The sequence below is a fragment of the Symphalangus syndactylus genome, chromosome 7, assembly GCF_028878055.3.
Source record: "Symphalangus syndactylus isolate Jambi chromosome 7, NHGRI_mSymSyn1-v2.1_pri, whole genome shotgun sequence".
Taxonomy (NCBI): Eukaryota; Metazoa; Chordata; class Mammalia; order Primates; family Hylobatidae; genus Symphalangus; species Symphalangus syndactylus.
In genome coordinates, this window is record NC_072429.2 from 19,529,987 (window position 1) to 19,544,859 (window position 14,873).

Here is a 14,873-nt window from a genome sequence, read left to right on the forward strand (position 1 = left end):
TGTTGAAAGCAAGCAAAGATGGGCACAATTTGACCGGAGCTTCCGTAAATTTCTCATGGGAACACCTGGCTCATTTCTCCTGCTGGGAGATGGCAGGTTCTTGCATCTGATACTTGAGTGGGCCAGCTGGGGTAACTGGACAAGGTCTGACTCTGAGCCCGCATCACTTTCACTGGCTGGCAATTCTTTTCCACCCTGAGCATCTGTAGAGTCATTCAACTGTGTTTGCAAAACTTGGTTGTATGTGAGAAGTGTGTTTGTTTTATGATCAGTGTCTTGGGTTTTAAATAAGAATACTGCAGGAGATGATCCCACTATGATCCTTGTTAATGTACCTCTAGGCTAATAAGTACGGAGATGATCCTGCTCTTTGATTTCATGAATAAGAAAATAAAATGGGAAATGCATGACATTTAAAAAAATTATTGTTATTACTGAGTGTAAAATTTATTTTAACCCTCTCTGTAGTGGCTAAGTTTCAAGTTGAATGTACTGCTTGCCAGACTGTATCTCCTGTTCCTCCTCTCCTTAAATATGTGCTTATTTACTTCCTGCAGAGTTCAATTTTAGAACCCATCAAAGTAGATCCACTCAGACTCTGACTACATTTTCATGCATAAATTCATAGATGTCTTCAGAAGGAATTGCACTTGCATATGCAAATACCTTCTGATGCTTTTTATTTCTACTTTTGGCCTGCACAGTTTTTAATTCATTCAAACACATTACACAAACAAATATGGGCTCAATAACAACATGCGGCATGTGTGAATTGTTAATTGCAAAGCTATGAGTTTGAGATGGCCAAGCAACCTCCATTATTATCAATGGAGGCGAAGAAGACTAAACAGGAAGAATAAAGGTATATTTGAAAATAAAATCCCAGTCCTTAGTTTTATTTTATGTAAATATTAATAAAGGAAAAGGTGACAGGCCGATCCATAATTCAACAATAATCTGGAATCTACATCTCAGTGCACAATGATCCAGAAGCCAGGATGCACTTTTAATAAGACTTAGGAGGAAGAGTGAACATTTCAGCACAGAATTATGAGACACAAAAACGTAGGCAGGAACAACGTAAATGAGACAAAAACTACAGCAGAAAATGAAAGGCTTTCAACCACGTTGAACGTGCATCACCTTTCAAAATATCTGAGTCTCGTGTTAGTGCAGCTCTGGGAAACAACAGAGAGGTGTCCCAATTTTGTTATATTGGAAATGTAAGCTCTCTCTCAGTTCATTAAGCCATGATTCTTCATATTTTTTTTTCCAACTGCCACTACCTGCAATTTCGGGAATGGTGAGGACTTAACAAAGCAAAAACACTTGTTGAAGTTACAGATCAAAGGCATTTGATCCAGAGCAATTTTCAAGCAGCCTCTGCCCCCATTTTCTCATGGAGGAGGATCAGCATGTGTTTCATTTACATGAAGATAACTCAGAAAATAAGAAGGAAGATTAAATAAAAATTGCATCCTGCAAGAGTTATAATGGCAATGGAAACACAATTCTAACAGTTTCTCTGTTGATTTATTTTTTCAATCCTATGTTAAATATAAAAGCTGAAGCTAGGCTAAACCAGGAGTGTATACAAAGATGTTACCTAGAACAACCTCTGGATTGTACATTTATAAAATGTGGGCATAGTGCTAATTAATAACATATATATACACATGCACATTTTGTAATAAATAAAAAATGGTAAAAAGTGGTTTAAGGAAGCTGAGAAACCAGGACTAGAATTCCAAGCTATTTCATTAGAAATTAAACCCATTGCAATGTTTACTCCCAAGGACATGGAACAAGAAATAAAGAATCAGTGTTATAAAACAAATGAGGCAATAAGCTAGCAGAGCAGGGCTTAGCCCTTTGGCGCTGGCAGAGTGACCCTTCCCGAGGCATTCGGTACAGTTTTGTGCATTTGCTTGTAATTTTGCTGGGCCATCAATGTAAATTGCACACATGGCGAGGCTGGTACTAGTAAGACATGGAGCTAGAGAGTGAGCTTTGTCACACCACCTCTCAGCACTGCTTTGCTTTATTCTACGTGTTGACGCATTTACAGCAACCCTGGAGAAGTGATAACAGAACTCTTCATAAATATTGGACATGAAGAGAGTGCCAACTGTTAGTGCTTGGGAGAAAAATATTCTCCTCCCAAAAGAAATCAAAACAGTATAAGAAAAGGAAAATTAAGGCTTGGGGAAGGTAGGAGGGATAATTACATCAGTGGAATTGGAAAATAACATACATGTGGCCACCTATGCTCTGAAACACAAAAAGAGAAATGTATCACTCAGAATTAACATCATATTCTAGTAGAGGGAAAAGGGTGTATTATTATACACTATTTCAAAGATTATTTAACCAAGATAGACCATTTGTTCAAGGAGAATCTAAGTGAGAAACCCAACGCGAAAAGGAATAGAAATTTGAGGCTTGTAAGTGGACTATGAGGAGAATAGTTTTGAGAAACCACAGATAATCTTAGGTTTCTCAGGATAGAGATTCACCATGGTATTAGGAATGTCCTTTATGGAACCAAGAGTCTACTGTAGGGGACATCTGTCAAAAATCACCACGGTGGATCTCCAAAAGCAGCCATCAACCATGTAAATCAAGTAAGTTAGACAGTTGAGAGCCAATCAGCAGGGGAAACCCTACAAACCTTGTCTAGGAAACTCATCTGACTCCCGGTGGACGAGGTCTGTGACACGGTTTCCATAGTGCATCCTGCTGTCATGGTCATAGGCCTTCAGAGTCTCGCTGGAGCTGTAGGATTTCTGTGTGGGCACGCGGCAGTCCTCACTGTCCAGAGAGGAGCTTGTGTAGCGACACTCTTTGCCACAGCGTCCTCTGGTCAAAGAGCGGTGTCGCCGGTCCTTTACATCCATTATTCCAGATACAGCAGAATGCTGATGTTTTCAGAAAAGTCAGGCCTGACTTTTGGCACTTGTCACTTTGCCACCTAAAAACATAGAAGAAAAAAACCAAGACTGTGATTACAAGAAATGCTCCCTTCAGTTCTGATTCATGCTCTGACTCAGACGAAAACATGAACATGCAGACTTGGTCCGCCCTGCACAATCTCTTTTGCAAAAGTTTAATGTAAACTAAACAATCAGCCTAAATAGAAGAACTCGATACAGTAAATTAATTTTCTTGCTGTTTAATTTAATAGATTTGGAAAAAAATAGTAACAACAAATACTCATCTTTTGATTTTTTTGTACGCACAGATGACATGATAAGTCTGTCACTCTAATGCAAGATCTTACTATGAAGCAATTCAAAGCCAAATTGATTTTATCCTTCTTTAATTACATTCTCTCTATGCTACAGAAGGCTTGGGTAGAAAACAAATACCACCCCCCCCAAAAAAAAATAAACAAAAGGCAAAGAAAGGTGCAGCAGCAGATTTGAGCATAAGGCATAAATATGTGCTATTAATACTTTGTAGTGATACCAAGTCACATTCAACTAACATAACATTTCCTAGCTATGTCTGGAAAATAAGAATAAAAGTTGTTCTCGACATGCAAACAATCTTTCTCCAATTTCTTCAACGAGCTTTTGGCAAACTCCCAGTTTTTGCTCCCTTGCAGATCTGTGTCTTGGACACACCTGGTTACTTCTTCTGCCTAGTCACCCACCAACATGATAACTGCTGACAGGCAGTCTTACTGGCACAGCCACCTGATAATCACCAAAAGCCATTCTGTCACCTTCATTGCTGGGATACCCACTATAGAACAGAAAAAAAAAAAATGAGGAAGATTACCAAGTACAGTAGGAAAGCTGAAGGGAAGGAACCCCTCTAACATATGAACTGGCAACCAGGGAGCCCCACAGTCTGGCATTTGACACCCTCAGACTGGAAGTGTATGCCAAACATCACTCAGAAAACACTCGCCTTCTGCTTAGCAAATATGACCAAAATGCTTAGGCGCCTCCAAGTTCCAAATCATAGGCTCTTAGTGATTTCATTTGCCATGCAAAATAGCATAGACCACAGGGCCAGGACCTGGACAGAATGGACAAATACGAATTTTAATTAAAATGGAAAATGCAACCCAGAGCCAGGGCAATGATTTTTCTCCAGGCTACTGTTGCTCACTGCCTCCTCAATATGTCAGGAAATACTTGGGGAGCAGATCTGTAGTTTTGAACCCCTCTGCTCTTCCTTGGCTGTTTTACCACACTATAACAAGATAGCTATGCACAGCAATGTGGATGACATTTGCCTGCAGACACCAGAAGCCAAGTAGCCCCTCCCTTGGTTTTTCACACCAGGAGTTCTTCTAGATCTCAGGGACCCCCCCAATCTATACTATGTGTACACTTTATCAAATATTGCCTGTAATTGTGGACAATTTTGTTTGACAATTGGCAATGACAAAGAGGGTACGATTTGCTGGGCGCGGTGGCTCATGTCTGTAACTTTGGGAGGCCGAGGCGGGTGGATCGAGGTTAGGAGTTCAAGACCAGCCTGGCCAACATAATGAAACCCTGTTTCTACTGAAAATACAAAAAATAGTTAGCTGGGAGTTGTGGCAGGCACCTATAATCCCAGCTACTCGGGAGGCTGAGGCAGGAGAATTGCTGGAACCCGGGAGGCAGAGGTTGCGGTGAGCTGAGATCTGCCATTGCACTCCAGCCTGGGCAACAAGCGCAAAACTCCATCTCAAACAAAAAAGAGGGTATGAATATGATGCTCTTCAAGCACAGTCTTGGTGCTGCCTCAGTTGCTCATAAGAAAGCACAAGCAGTAGCTAGCTTGCTGGACTCTGGAGTCTCTCACTCATCAAGTTCAGAAGTGCCTTTGAGAGTCATGACCCCAGGACCTGCTTAGAGGACATTAAGTAGTGTTTTTGAATGTCAGTTTTTGCTGTGGCATAGTTAGTTCAAGTGTCTCCACATTAAGGCAATTTTTAGATGCCCAAATCCCCTTCCCTAACTTCTAACATTCAATTTCAACATTTTGGAATCTGCAGGTTATTTAAGAGCATGGCCATTGAAGTCTTAATTGGATGCCAATCCTACCATAACCACTGGTGAGGCAGAGTCCTTGTCAAAATTATTCCTGGTCTTTTGAACTCAGTTTCTCAATCAGTTGAAATAGAAAATAATAGTATCTACTTCACAGAGTTTTTGTAGAAAATAATAGTATCTACTTCACAGAGTTTTTGTAAAAATTAAAACATACATGGTGGTAAAATTCCTAATATACTATCTAACACATCATAGGGGCTCAGTCAAAATTAGTTTTTATTCTCCTCTGAATGATTTTAAAAATGTTTTTTTCTTAGCTAAGGAGTTACAGACTTGCATAAGACAGAAGAGGAAGATGATGATATAAATCCCTGAAATTCACAGTTCTAATAATAAATCCTAATTCTTAAGCTAGGCTCCAATAAAGGAAGACTTTCAGCATCTACTAAAAGAATATAAGACTGTGTGCACCAACACTGAGGAGCCACAGGTGGTTTTATGGGGGAGTTGAGTATTTGGGGTCAATTTTATGATTTTCTTCTCTCTTGTTTCACTGTTAGTTTTTAATTTCAATATCTTCAGTGTTCCTGACTCATGAAATCCTATCTTCTCTAATTTGCATTGTGCTTGGGAAAGTAGACTGACTTTCTACATATGTGTGTGTTTATGTGTGTGTGTGCTTTTATTTTTTAAATCATGCTCAGAGTGGGAGCTTAAAGGCTTATAACTTTTTTTTTTTTTTGAGATGGAGTTTTGCTCTTGTTGCCCAGGTTGGAGTACAGTGGCATGATCTCAGCTCACTACATCCTCTGCCTCCTGGATTCAAGCGAATTCTCCTGCCTCAGCCTCCCAAGTAGCTGGGATTACAGGTACCCACCACCACACTCGGCTAATTTCTTGTATTTTTAGTAGAGACTGGGTTTCACCATGTTGGCCAGGCTGGTCTTGAACTCCTGACCTCAGGTGATCTGCTTGCCTCGGCCCCCCAAAGTGCTGGGATTACAGGCGTGAGCCACTGTGCCCGGCCTCAAGGCTTATAATCTATTAATAAAGTTCAAGAACTTTAGCGTTTGGACATGTTGACATCTAATGTGGTTGCTCAGAGATCTTTTCCTAATAAATTTCTCTTTCTTGGCTCTGCCCTTGATAGTTAAGTTTGTCAGCAATATCACTTCTGGATAAATGATGGAAAATTATATATAATGAGGTAAAAATTCACAAATCTCAGTCAGAGAAACTAAATTTCTTAAGGAGCTAGGCAGAGCTCACAGACTGTTGGCAAATAGACATTTTGCATTTAGCCTGCCTGTTACTTAAAAATTGATTGTCGGCCGGATGCAGTGGCTCACGTCTATAATCCCAACACTTTGGGAGGCCGAGGAGGGTGGATAACGAGATTAGGAGTTCAAGACCAGCCTGGCCAAGATGATGAAATCCCGTCTCTACTAAAAATACAAAAACAAACAAACAAAAAAATAGCCAGGTGTGGTGGCAGGTGCCTATAATCCCAGCTACTCAAGATGCTGAGGAAGAGAATTGCTTGAACCTGGAAAGCAGAAGTTGCAGTGAGCCGAGATCGTGCCACTGCACTCCAGCCTGGGCAACAGAGTGAGACTCCACCTCAAAAAAAAAAAAAAAAATTGACTGTCAGGACTAAAAGACACGAATTATATATGAAAATCTGGATTCTTATCTTTAAAAATCAGGCAGTCTATAAATGTCTGCTCCCAGAAAGACAGAATAGACATACTTTTCCCTATTTTGCCTACAAGATACAGCTAAAAGCCCTGAACATTATATATAAAACACGTAAGATTATGAAAAGTAGAAAGAAGAGCAGAACAATGAGGGGCCTCAGGACCCAAGGAACAACAGTGTTGAGTTCTCTGGGGTTTCTTTTTGCCATATATATGGCAAAAAGAAATTAGATAGATGATAGATAGATAGATAGATAGACAGACAGACAGATAGATAAACAGAAAGACAGACAGACAGACAGAGATATCCCAGACATGGAGCTGGCAACCTAGAGATCTCAATGGGCACAAACAACAAAAGTGAGCCTCCTATATAGCCAAAGGACTATGAAAAGGGGCAGACTCACAAGAAAGAAAATGTTGAGACAATGACTACCCTACTCCAGCCACACACCATGGAAACCAGCTGTGGCCCCACCCCAATCTTCACCAGCAAAGAGCAAGTGGAAAGCTCGCCCTTCCATGAAAATGAGGCTGCAAGTAGGCACCAACCTCAACCAGAGTACAGGAGAGCCAGGACTTTCAGCCCTTTCCAGGAAATAGTGAAGCTCTCCCCTTCACAGGGTGCTGTCATCCACCCCTACTGAGCATCAACAAGGCACTCCTCTCCTTCTCCACTGGAGTGGTGTGGAAGAATGTTTAGGAGAGTCAGAACTTTTCACCATCATCACCACAGAAGTGGTGAGTCCTCTTGCCCCCTATGGTGTCAGCGGATGCCATGTAGTAAGCAGTACTGAAGCATTCCTACTCCCACCACCCAGAGAGGTATTGCTGCGTGTCTCGTGGGGAGCCAGAACTTCCTTTCCTCTACCCACTGGGTTGGCTTCCCCCTTGGCATCCAAGAAGAAACTCCCTGCCTTTGAATGTTGACAGAAGCTGAGCAGGGAATTTGGCAGTAATGAGGTAGGTTCCTCCCTCCTCTGTCAACAGCAATGTCAGACAAAATCAGCTAAAATAGAAGGTTTAAATAAGAGCCAGAGTCTCCTAACATGATATCCCAAATGTCCAGGTTTCAATAAAAAATCACTTGTCATACCAAAATCCAGGAAGTTCTTAAGCTGAAAGGAAAAAGGCATTCAATAGATGCCAATGCTGAGATGACAAAGATGTCAGCATTATCTGATATAAGCAGCCATCATGAAATTGCTTCAATGGACAATTATGGGCACACTTGAAACAAATGGAAAACAGTCTCATCAAAGAAATAGAAATTCTCAGGAACCAAATAGCAGATGTAAAGAAGACCCCAGTGAAAATTTCAGAACTGAAATATACAATAACCCAAAAGAAAACAAAACTCTCCATAGATGGTAGATTGACTTAACAGCAAAGAGGAGGCAAAAAGAAAAGAATGAGAGAACTTGCAAATAATCAGTAGAAATTACCCCAATATATACAACAATAGAAAGAAAGAAAGAAAGAAAGAAAGAAAGAAAGAAAGAAAGAAAGGAAGGAAGAAAGAGAGAGAGAGAGAGAAAGAAAGAAAGAAAGAAAGAAAGAAAGAAAGAAAGAAAGAAAGAAAGAAAGAGAAAGAAGGAAAGAAGGAAGGGAAGGAAAGAAAGAAAGAGAAAGAAAGAAAAAGAAAGAAAGAAAGAGAGAGAGAGAAAGAAAGAAAGAGAAAGAAGGAAAGAAGGAAGGAAAGGAAGGAAGGAAAGAAAGAAAGAAAAAGAAAGAAAGAAAGAAAGAAAGAAAGAAAGAAAGAAAGAAAGAAAGAAAGAAAGAAAGAAAAGAAAGAAAGAGAAAGAGAAAGAAAGAAACTAACTAACTTAGGGACCTGTAGGGTGATGATAAAATACCTAATGTTCATGTCGTCAGAGTTCCAGGAGGAGAAAGAAGGAGGGGCTGGAAAAGCGCTGAAAATGTAGCTGAATATATCCCAACTTTGTAAAAGGCATAAAAGTACCTATTCAAAAAGCTGAGTGAGTCCCATGCAGGACAAATCCAGCTGCATCCACAGTCAAACTTCTGAAAACTAAAGGCAGTGAAAAAAGATTGAAAGGGTGAGAAAAAACATTACAACTTATCTATAGGGGAAAATGATCTGAATGAAAGTGGACTTATTATCAGAAACCACGGAGGTCATTAGAAAGTAGCACAACATTTTTCAAGTACTGAAATAAAAGAATCTTCAAACTAGAATCCTATATCCAATGAAAATATCCTTCTGGAATGAAATAAAGTTCAAGAAATTATCAGATGGAGGACAATTAAGAGACTTGGTCACCAGTAGACCTATTTTTAAAAATAGCTAAAGAGTTAGTTCTCTAAATAGAAAGGAAACCATAAAAGGGGGAATCTTGGAACACTAAGAGTTAGCGAGAATGTGGAAAGCAAAAATACGAGCAAATGTAATAAACTTTCTCCTTTTGAGTTTTTAAGAATTTTTTGATAGTTGAAGCAAAAATTAAAACACTGGGATATGATTCTAAATGTATGTAGATAATATATTTAATAAGTTATATTATAAATAGGGGAGGGTCAGAGAATGTAAAGGAAGGAAAGGCTCCCACACTTTATTCAAACTAGTGAAATGATGAAAGGAGTAGACCGTGATAAGATATGTATGTACAATGTAGCAACTACAAAAGCTATACAAAGAAATGCGCTCAAAATTACTACAGGTAAGTAAAACTGGAGCCCTATAAACTGTTCAGTAACCCATAAGGAAGTAGGAAAAATAAAACAGAGGTGTGAAAAGTGCAGAGAATGTGAGAACAAAAAGAAAATTAAAAATAAAAGGGCAAACTGAAGCCCAAAATAGCAATGCTTTTTGAAATGTAAATGGTCTTAATATATTGATTAAAAGACACAGGCTGGCAAAGTGAATTAAAAACATGACCCAACTCTATGGTGTCAATAAGAAAGTTATTTTATTTCATTTTATTTTCTCATTCTATCACCCAGGCTGGAGTGCAGTGGCACAATCACAACTCACTGCAGCCTCGACTTCCCAGACACAAGCGATCTTGCTGTCTTAACTTCCTGAGTAGCTGGGACTACAAGCATGTGCCGCTATGCCTGGATAATTTGTGTATTTTTATGTGGAGATGGAATTTTGCCATGTTGCCAAGGCTGGTCTTGAACTCCTGGGCCCAAGAGATCTACCCACCTCAGCCTCCCGAAGTGCTGGGATTATAGGCATGAGCCACTGTGCTCCACCAAGAAAGTCATTTTTATATATAACAATCTAGGCACATTGAAAATAAAACTAAAAAAAAAAAGGTATCGTGCAAACATCAATCAAAAGAAAGCAGGAATGACTATACTAATATTGGATAAAGTGAACCTTACAGGCAAAGAAATTACCAGAGACAGAGAGGAGCATTATAAAAGGGTAAATCTTCCAAGAGGACATGGCAATTCTAAATATGTATGACCCCAAAAAACGTATCTGCAAAATATGTGAAACAAAAAAATGATACAACTGAAAAAAATTTTTAATGCACAATCGTATTTGAGTTTTCACCACCCAGGTCTTTAAAATTAATAGAATATTTAAATGGAAAAATCAGGAAGGATATAGACGATCCCAACAACATCATGAGCCAACATGATAAATCAACATTTACAGAATTCTACTCCCAACAACAGCAGGTTATAAATCTTTCTCAAGTGGCTATGGAGTGTATATCAATATAAACCATATCTTGGATCATAAAACATACCTCAAAAATTTTTAAAGAATTGAAATCATACAGAGTATGTTCCCTGACAACAATGGAATAAAACTAGAATCAGTAATAGAAAATAAGAAGAAAATCTCCACACACTTGAAAAGTAAACAACACTCTTCTAAATAATCCATGGGTCAAAGAAATTCTCAAGGAAAAAAATCAAAATATACATTAAAGCGAATAAAAATGAAAATACAATATCAGTATTTGCAGGATACAGTTAAAGCGGTGATGGAAGGGAAGGTTATAGAAGTAAATGCATACACTGGACAACAGAAAAAGCCTCAAATCAATAATATAAGCTCCCATTTCAAAAACAAGGAAAAAATAAGAAAAAGACACACTCAATGCAAAAAAGGGGAGGGAATAATAAACATAAGCCCCAAATCAATGAAGCTGAAAACAGAAAAACAATAGAGAAAAACAATTAAAAAGTTGTTTCCTTGAAAAGATCAATAAGAATGACAAACCTCCAGGAAGATTGACAAAGAAAAAATGGAAGACGCAAATTATCCACATCAGGAGTAAAACAGAAGATATCATTACAGGCCCTGAAGACATGAACAAGATAATTAGAGAATATAGCTGGCCCACCATATCCGTGGGTTTTGCCACATCACATTCAATCAGCCTCATATTCCACCAACTGTGGATCAAAAATATTTGGGAAAAATAAAAAATAACCATACAACAATAAAAAATCATACAAATAAAAATCAATACAGTATAACAAAACTATACATAGCATTTACATTGTGTTAGGTATTATAAGTAATCTAGAGATGATTTAAAGCATACAGAAGGATGTGCATAGGTTATACGCAAATCCACTATTTCATATAAGAGACTTGAGTATTTGTGGATTTCAGTATCTGTGGGACATCCTGGAACCAATCCCCTATGGATGCTGAGAGGTGACTGTACTACAAACAGATCTATACACAATATAACTTTGACAAACGGACTAACTTCTCAAAAAACTCAAAGTATGACAACTCATCTAATATGAAATATTAAATAGATCATTTGGATGACTTTATAGTTCTTAATGAAATTGAATTTATAATGTCACAACTCTCTCAGACACACACACACACACACACACACACACACACACACACTGAACAGGCTCAGCTGGTTTCACTGGAGAATTCTATCAAATGTTTAAAAAGGAATTGACACCAGTTCTACAACATCTCTTCCAGGAAATTGGAAGGGGATCATTTTCCAATTTATTTTATGAAGCTACTTATTACCCTCATGACTAAACAGACAAAGATAGTACAAAAAGAAAGAAAGAAAAGAAAAGAAAGATGAAGACCAACATTCCCTTGGTATATAGATGCAAAAATTCCTTATGATAGCAAATAAAAAATCAGTAATATGTAAACACAATTATACACCATGAACAAAAGAGATTTATTCCGAGGGTGCAAGACTCAGAATTCAGTATTTTAAAGGCAATGAATGTAATTCATTGTATTAAAAGGCTAAAAAAATTCTAGTCACAGTATCCCCCCTGAGAATTCAAAGAGATAATGATGTCTGCTCTCACCAGTCTTGTTCAACATGGTGCTGGAACTTCTAGACGGTGCAATAACACAAGAAACGAAAATAAGAAGCATATAGATCAAAAAGAAATACATAAAACTTTCCCTGTTTACAGATGACATGATTGCATATGCAGAAAAATCTCAAGGAATCTACGAGAAAACTCCTAGAACTAATATAAGCAAGTTCCTCAAAGTCATAGGATATAAGATAAAAATGTAAAAATCAATTGCATTTCAATACACTAGCAGTGAACACACGGGCACTGGAAATCAAAACACAAACCATTTAGAATCACTAACAAAATGAAATACTTAGATATAAAGCTATCAAAACATGCATAGAAATTATGTGGTGCAAACTACACAACACTGATAAAAGAAATAATAGAAGATCTACATAAATGGAGAGACATATTGTGTCATGGATTGAAAGACTCAACAGAGTAAAAATATCAATTCTCCCCAATTGTTACATAGATTGAATGAAATTCCTATCAAATCTTAGCAAAATTGTTTGTAGATATAGATAAATTTAAAAGTAGATATAGAAAGGCACAAGAATGGGAATAGCTAAAACAATTATTTAAAAAAGAAGAAAGTGGGAGGAATGAATCTATCCAATCTTAAGACTTATAGAGCCACAGGAATCAATACTGTGTGGTCTTGGTGGAGAAACAGACACACATATTAATGGATACAATACAGAACCCAGGTAAATACCCACACAGCTATGTCCAACTGATTTTTAAGGAAGGTGCAAAAGCAGTTCAATGGAGGTAAGACAGCATTTTCAACAAAGGGTATTGGAGCAATTGAACACCCACAGGGAAAAACAAACAAAAAACAAAAAACTCCTTAATTTAGTTTAAATAAATATATGTATATATATATATATTTATATATATATATCTTCTTCTGACAGGGTAAATGACCCTGTTAAAAGGATTAAAGGACAATCTACAGACAGGAATGTATGTACAAACCATATATCTGAGAAAGGATAAATACTGAGAATATATAAATAGTTCTCAAAACTCAACTGTAAAACAATTCTAAACAATACAATTAGAATATTGGCAAAAGACATGGAGTCATATTTCACTGAATAGGATATATAAATGGCAGATAAACATATGAAAACATGTTCATCATTAGCCATGAAAAATATAGATAATTCCACAATGAGACATTACTACAAACCTATTATAATAGCTACATTTTTTAAAAAAAATGACAACGCTAATTGCTGGCAAGGATGATAAAAAACTGGATCACTCATGCAGTGACTCTGGAAGGCAGTTGGCCAGTTTCTTTAGAAAAAAAAAAAGAGGCTGGGCGCGGTGGCTCACGCTTGTAATCCCAGCACTTTGGGAGGCCGAGGCGGGCGGATCACGAGGTCAGGAGATCGAGACCATGGTGAAACCCTGTCTCTACTAAAAATACAAAAAAATTAGCTGGGCGTGGTGGCGGGCGCCTGTAGTCCCAGCTACTTGGAGAGGCTGAGGCAGGAGAATGGCGTGAACCCGGAAGGCGGAGCTTGCAGTGAGCCGAGATTGCGCCACTGCACTCCATCCTGGGCGACAGAGCGAGACTCCGCCTCAAAAAAAAAAAAAAAAAAAAAAAAAAGAAAAAGAAAGAACAAAAAGAAAAAATTAAATGTGTAAGTGCCATACAACCTAGTAATTGTACTACTGGGCATTGATCCCAGAGAAATGAAAACTTATGTTCATACAAAAACCTGTACCCAATATTTATAGCAAAACGTTCACTCATTAGCCCCAAATTGGAAGCAACCCAAGTGTTCTTCAATGGGTGACTAGTTAAACAAACTGTGGTATACCCATGCCATGAAATACTGCTCAGCAGTGAAAAGGAATGCACTAGAGATACACAGAACAATCAGTATGAATCGCCAGAGAATAATCCTGAGTGAAAAAAGCAATCCATTTTGATGGCATGGCTCCACTTACATAACATTCTGGAAATCACGGAATTATAGAACTAGAGGACAGGTTAGTGGCTGTCAGGGCTAAGAAGGGTATGATGGTGTGGAAGAAGTCAGTATGGCTATAAATGGGCAACATGTGGAATCAACTTTATGATGGAAATGTTTTGGATCTTGGCTGTATCAATGTCAATATCTTCATTGTGACATTGTACTACAGTGTGCAAGATGTTGCTATTGGTGGAAATTGACTAAAGGGATGCATCTTTAGTCACTGCCCATTGGATATCTCTGTATTACTTCCTTCTGGCTGCATATGATTTGACAGTTGTAGCAAAGTACAAAGCCTACTTTAAAAAAGTCACACAACGCCACATACCTGGCCTCAAATTCCATCATGAAAATAAGTACCTATTTGGAAGGTCATTTACAATTTTAAACTTGGTACACATACACCCCTTTTTAAAAATTATTATTGTCATTATTTTATCACCCCTTTCAAATGGATAGCCAGGCTTCTTTGTTTATTCGAACCCTCTGCTTGGACAATATAGTCTTTATATTTGTGAGTTTTGGTACAAAGGAAAAAGAACACTTTTGTGGCTCCTAGAAAGGATCACAAAAAGCTAGTTACAATATAAGCAACCACATTTGCCAACATATTTTTTAAGACAATTCCAAAGTAATAAGATACTACTCTTAATCCTAATATGGTTAAATAGCCATCTTTTAATAAAATGCATTTATTGCTTATGATGAGTAAGCACTGTCAGCATAGTGGTCCTTGAAAGTTAAGGTCAACAATTCATGTGGGGAAATGCAAGTTTAGAGACTGCTTTTAAAAAGTAATTAAAATTGCCTTGAAGCAGTAGGAAAGATGGTAACCAAAATTATAAATCTCTTCCACCTTTTCTGCCACTGACAAATGGCAATCACCGGATGGCAATACC

General features: G+C 38.0%; 1 protein-coding gene across 11 annotated transcripts in view; it reads right to left on the reverse strand.

The window, feature by feature from the left end:
* Nucleotides 1–14,873, reverse strand: part of TENM2 (teneurin transmembrane protein 2) — a 1,678,453-nt gene that overhangs the window by 984,441 nt on the left and 679,139 nt on the right. For all 11 annotated transcript variants that reach the window (XM_055285322.2, XM_055285321.2, XM_055285327.2 and 8 more), the window contains one exon: nt 2,672–2,971. In XM_055285322.2, coding sequence (XP_055141297.1) covers nt 2,672–2,897 — 226 coding nt within the window. In that variant the 5' untranslated portion in view covers nt 2,898–2,971. The remainder of the gene's footprint in view (nt 1–2,671; nt 2,972–14,873) is intronic.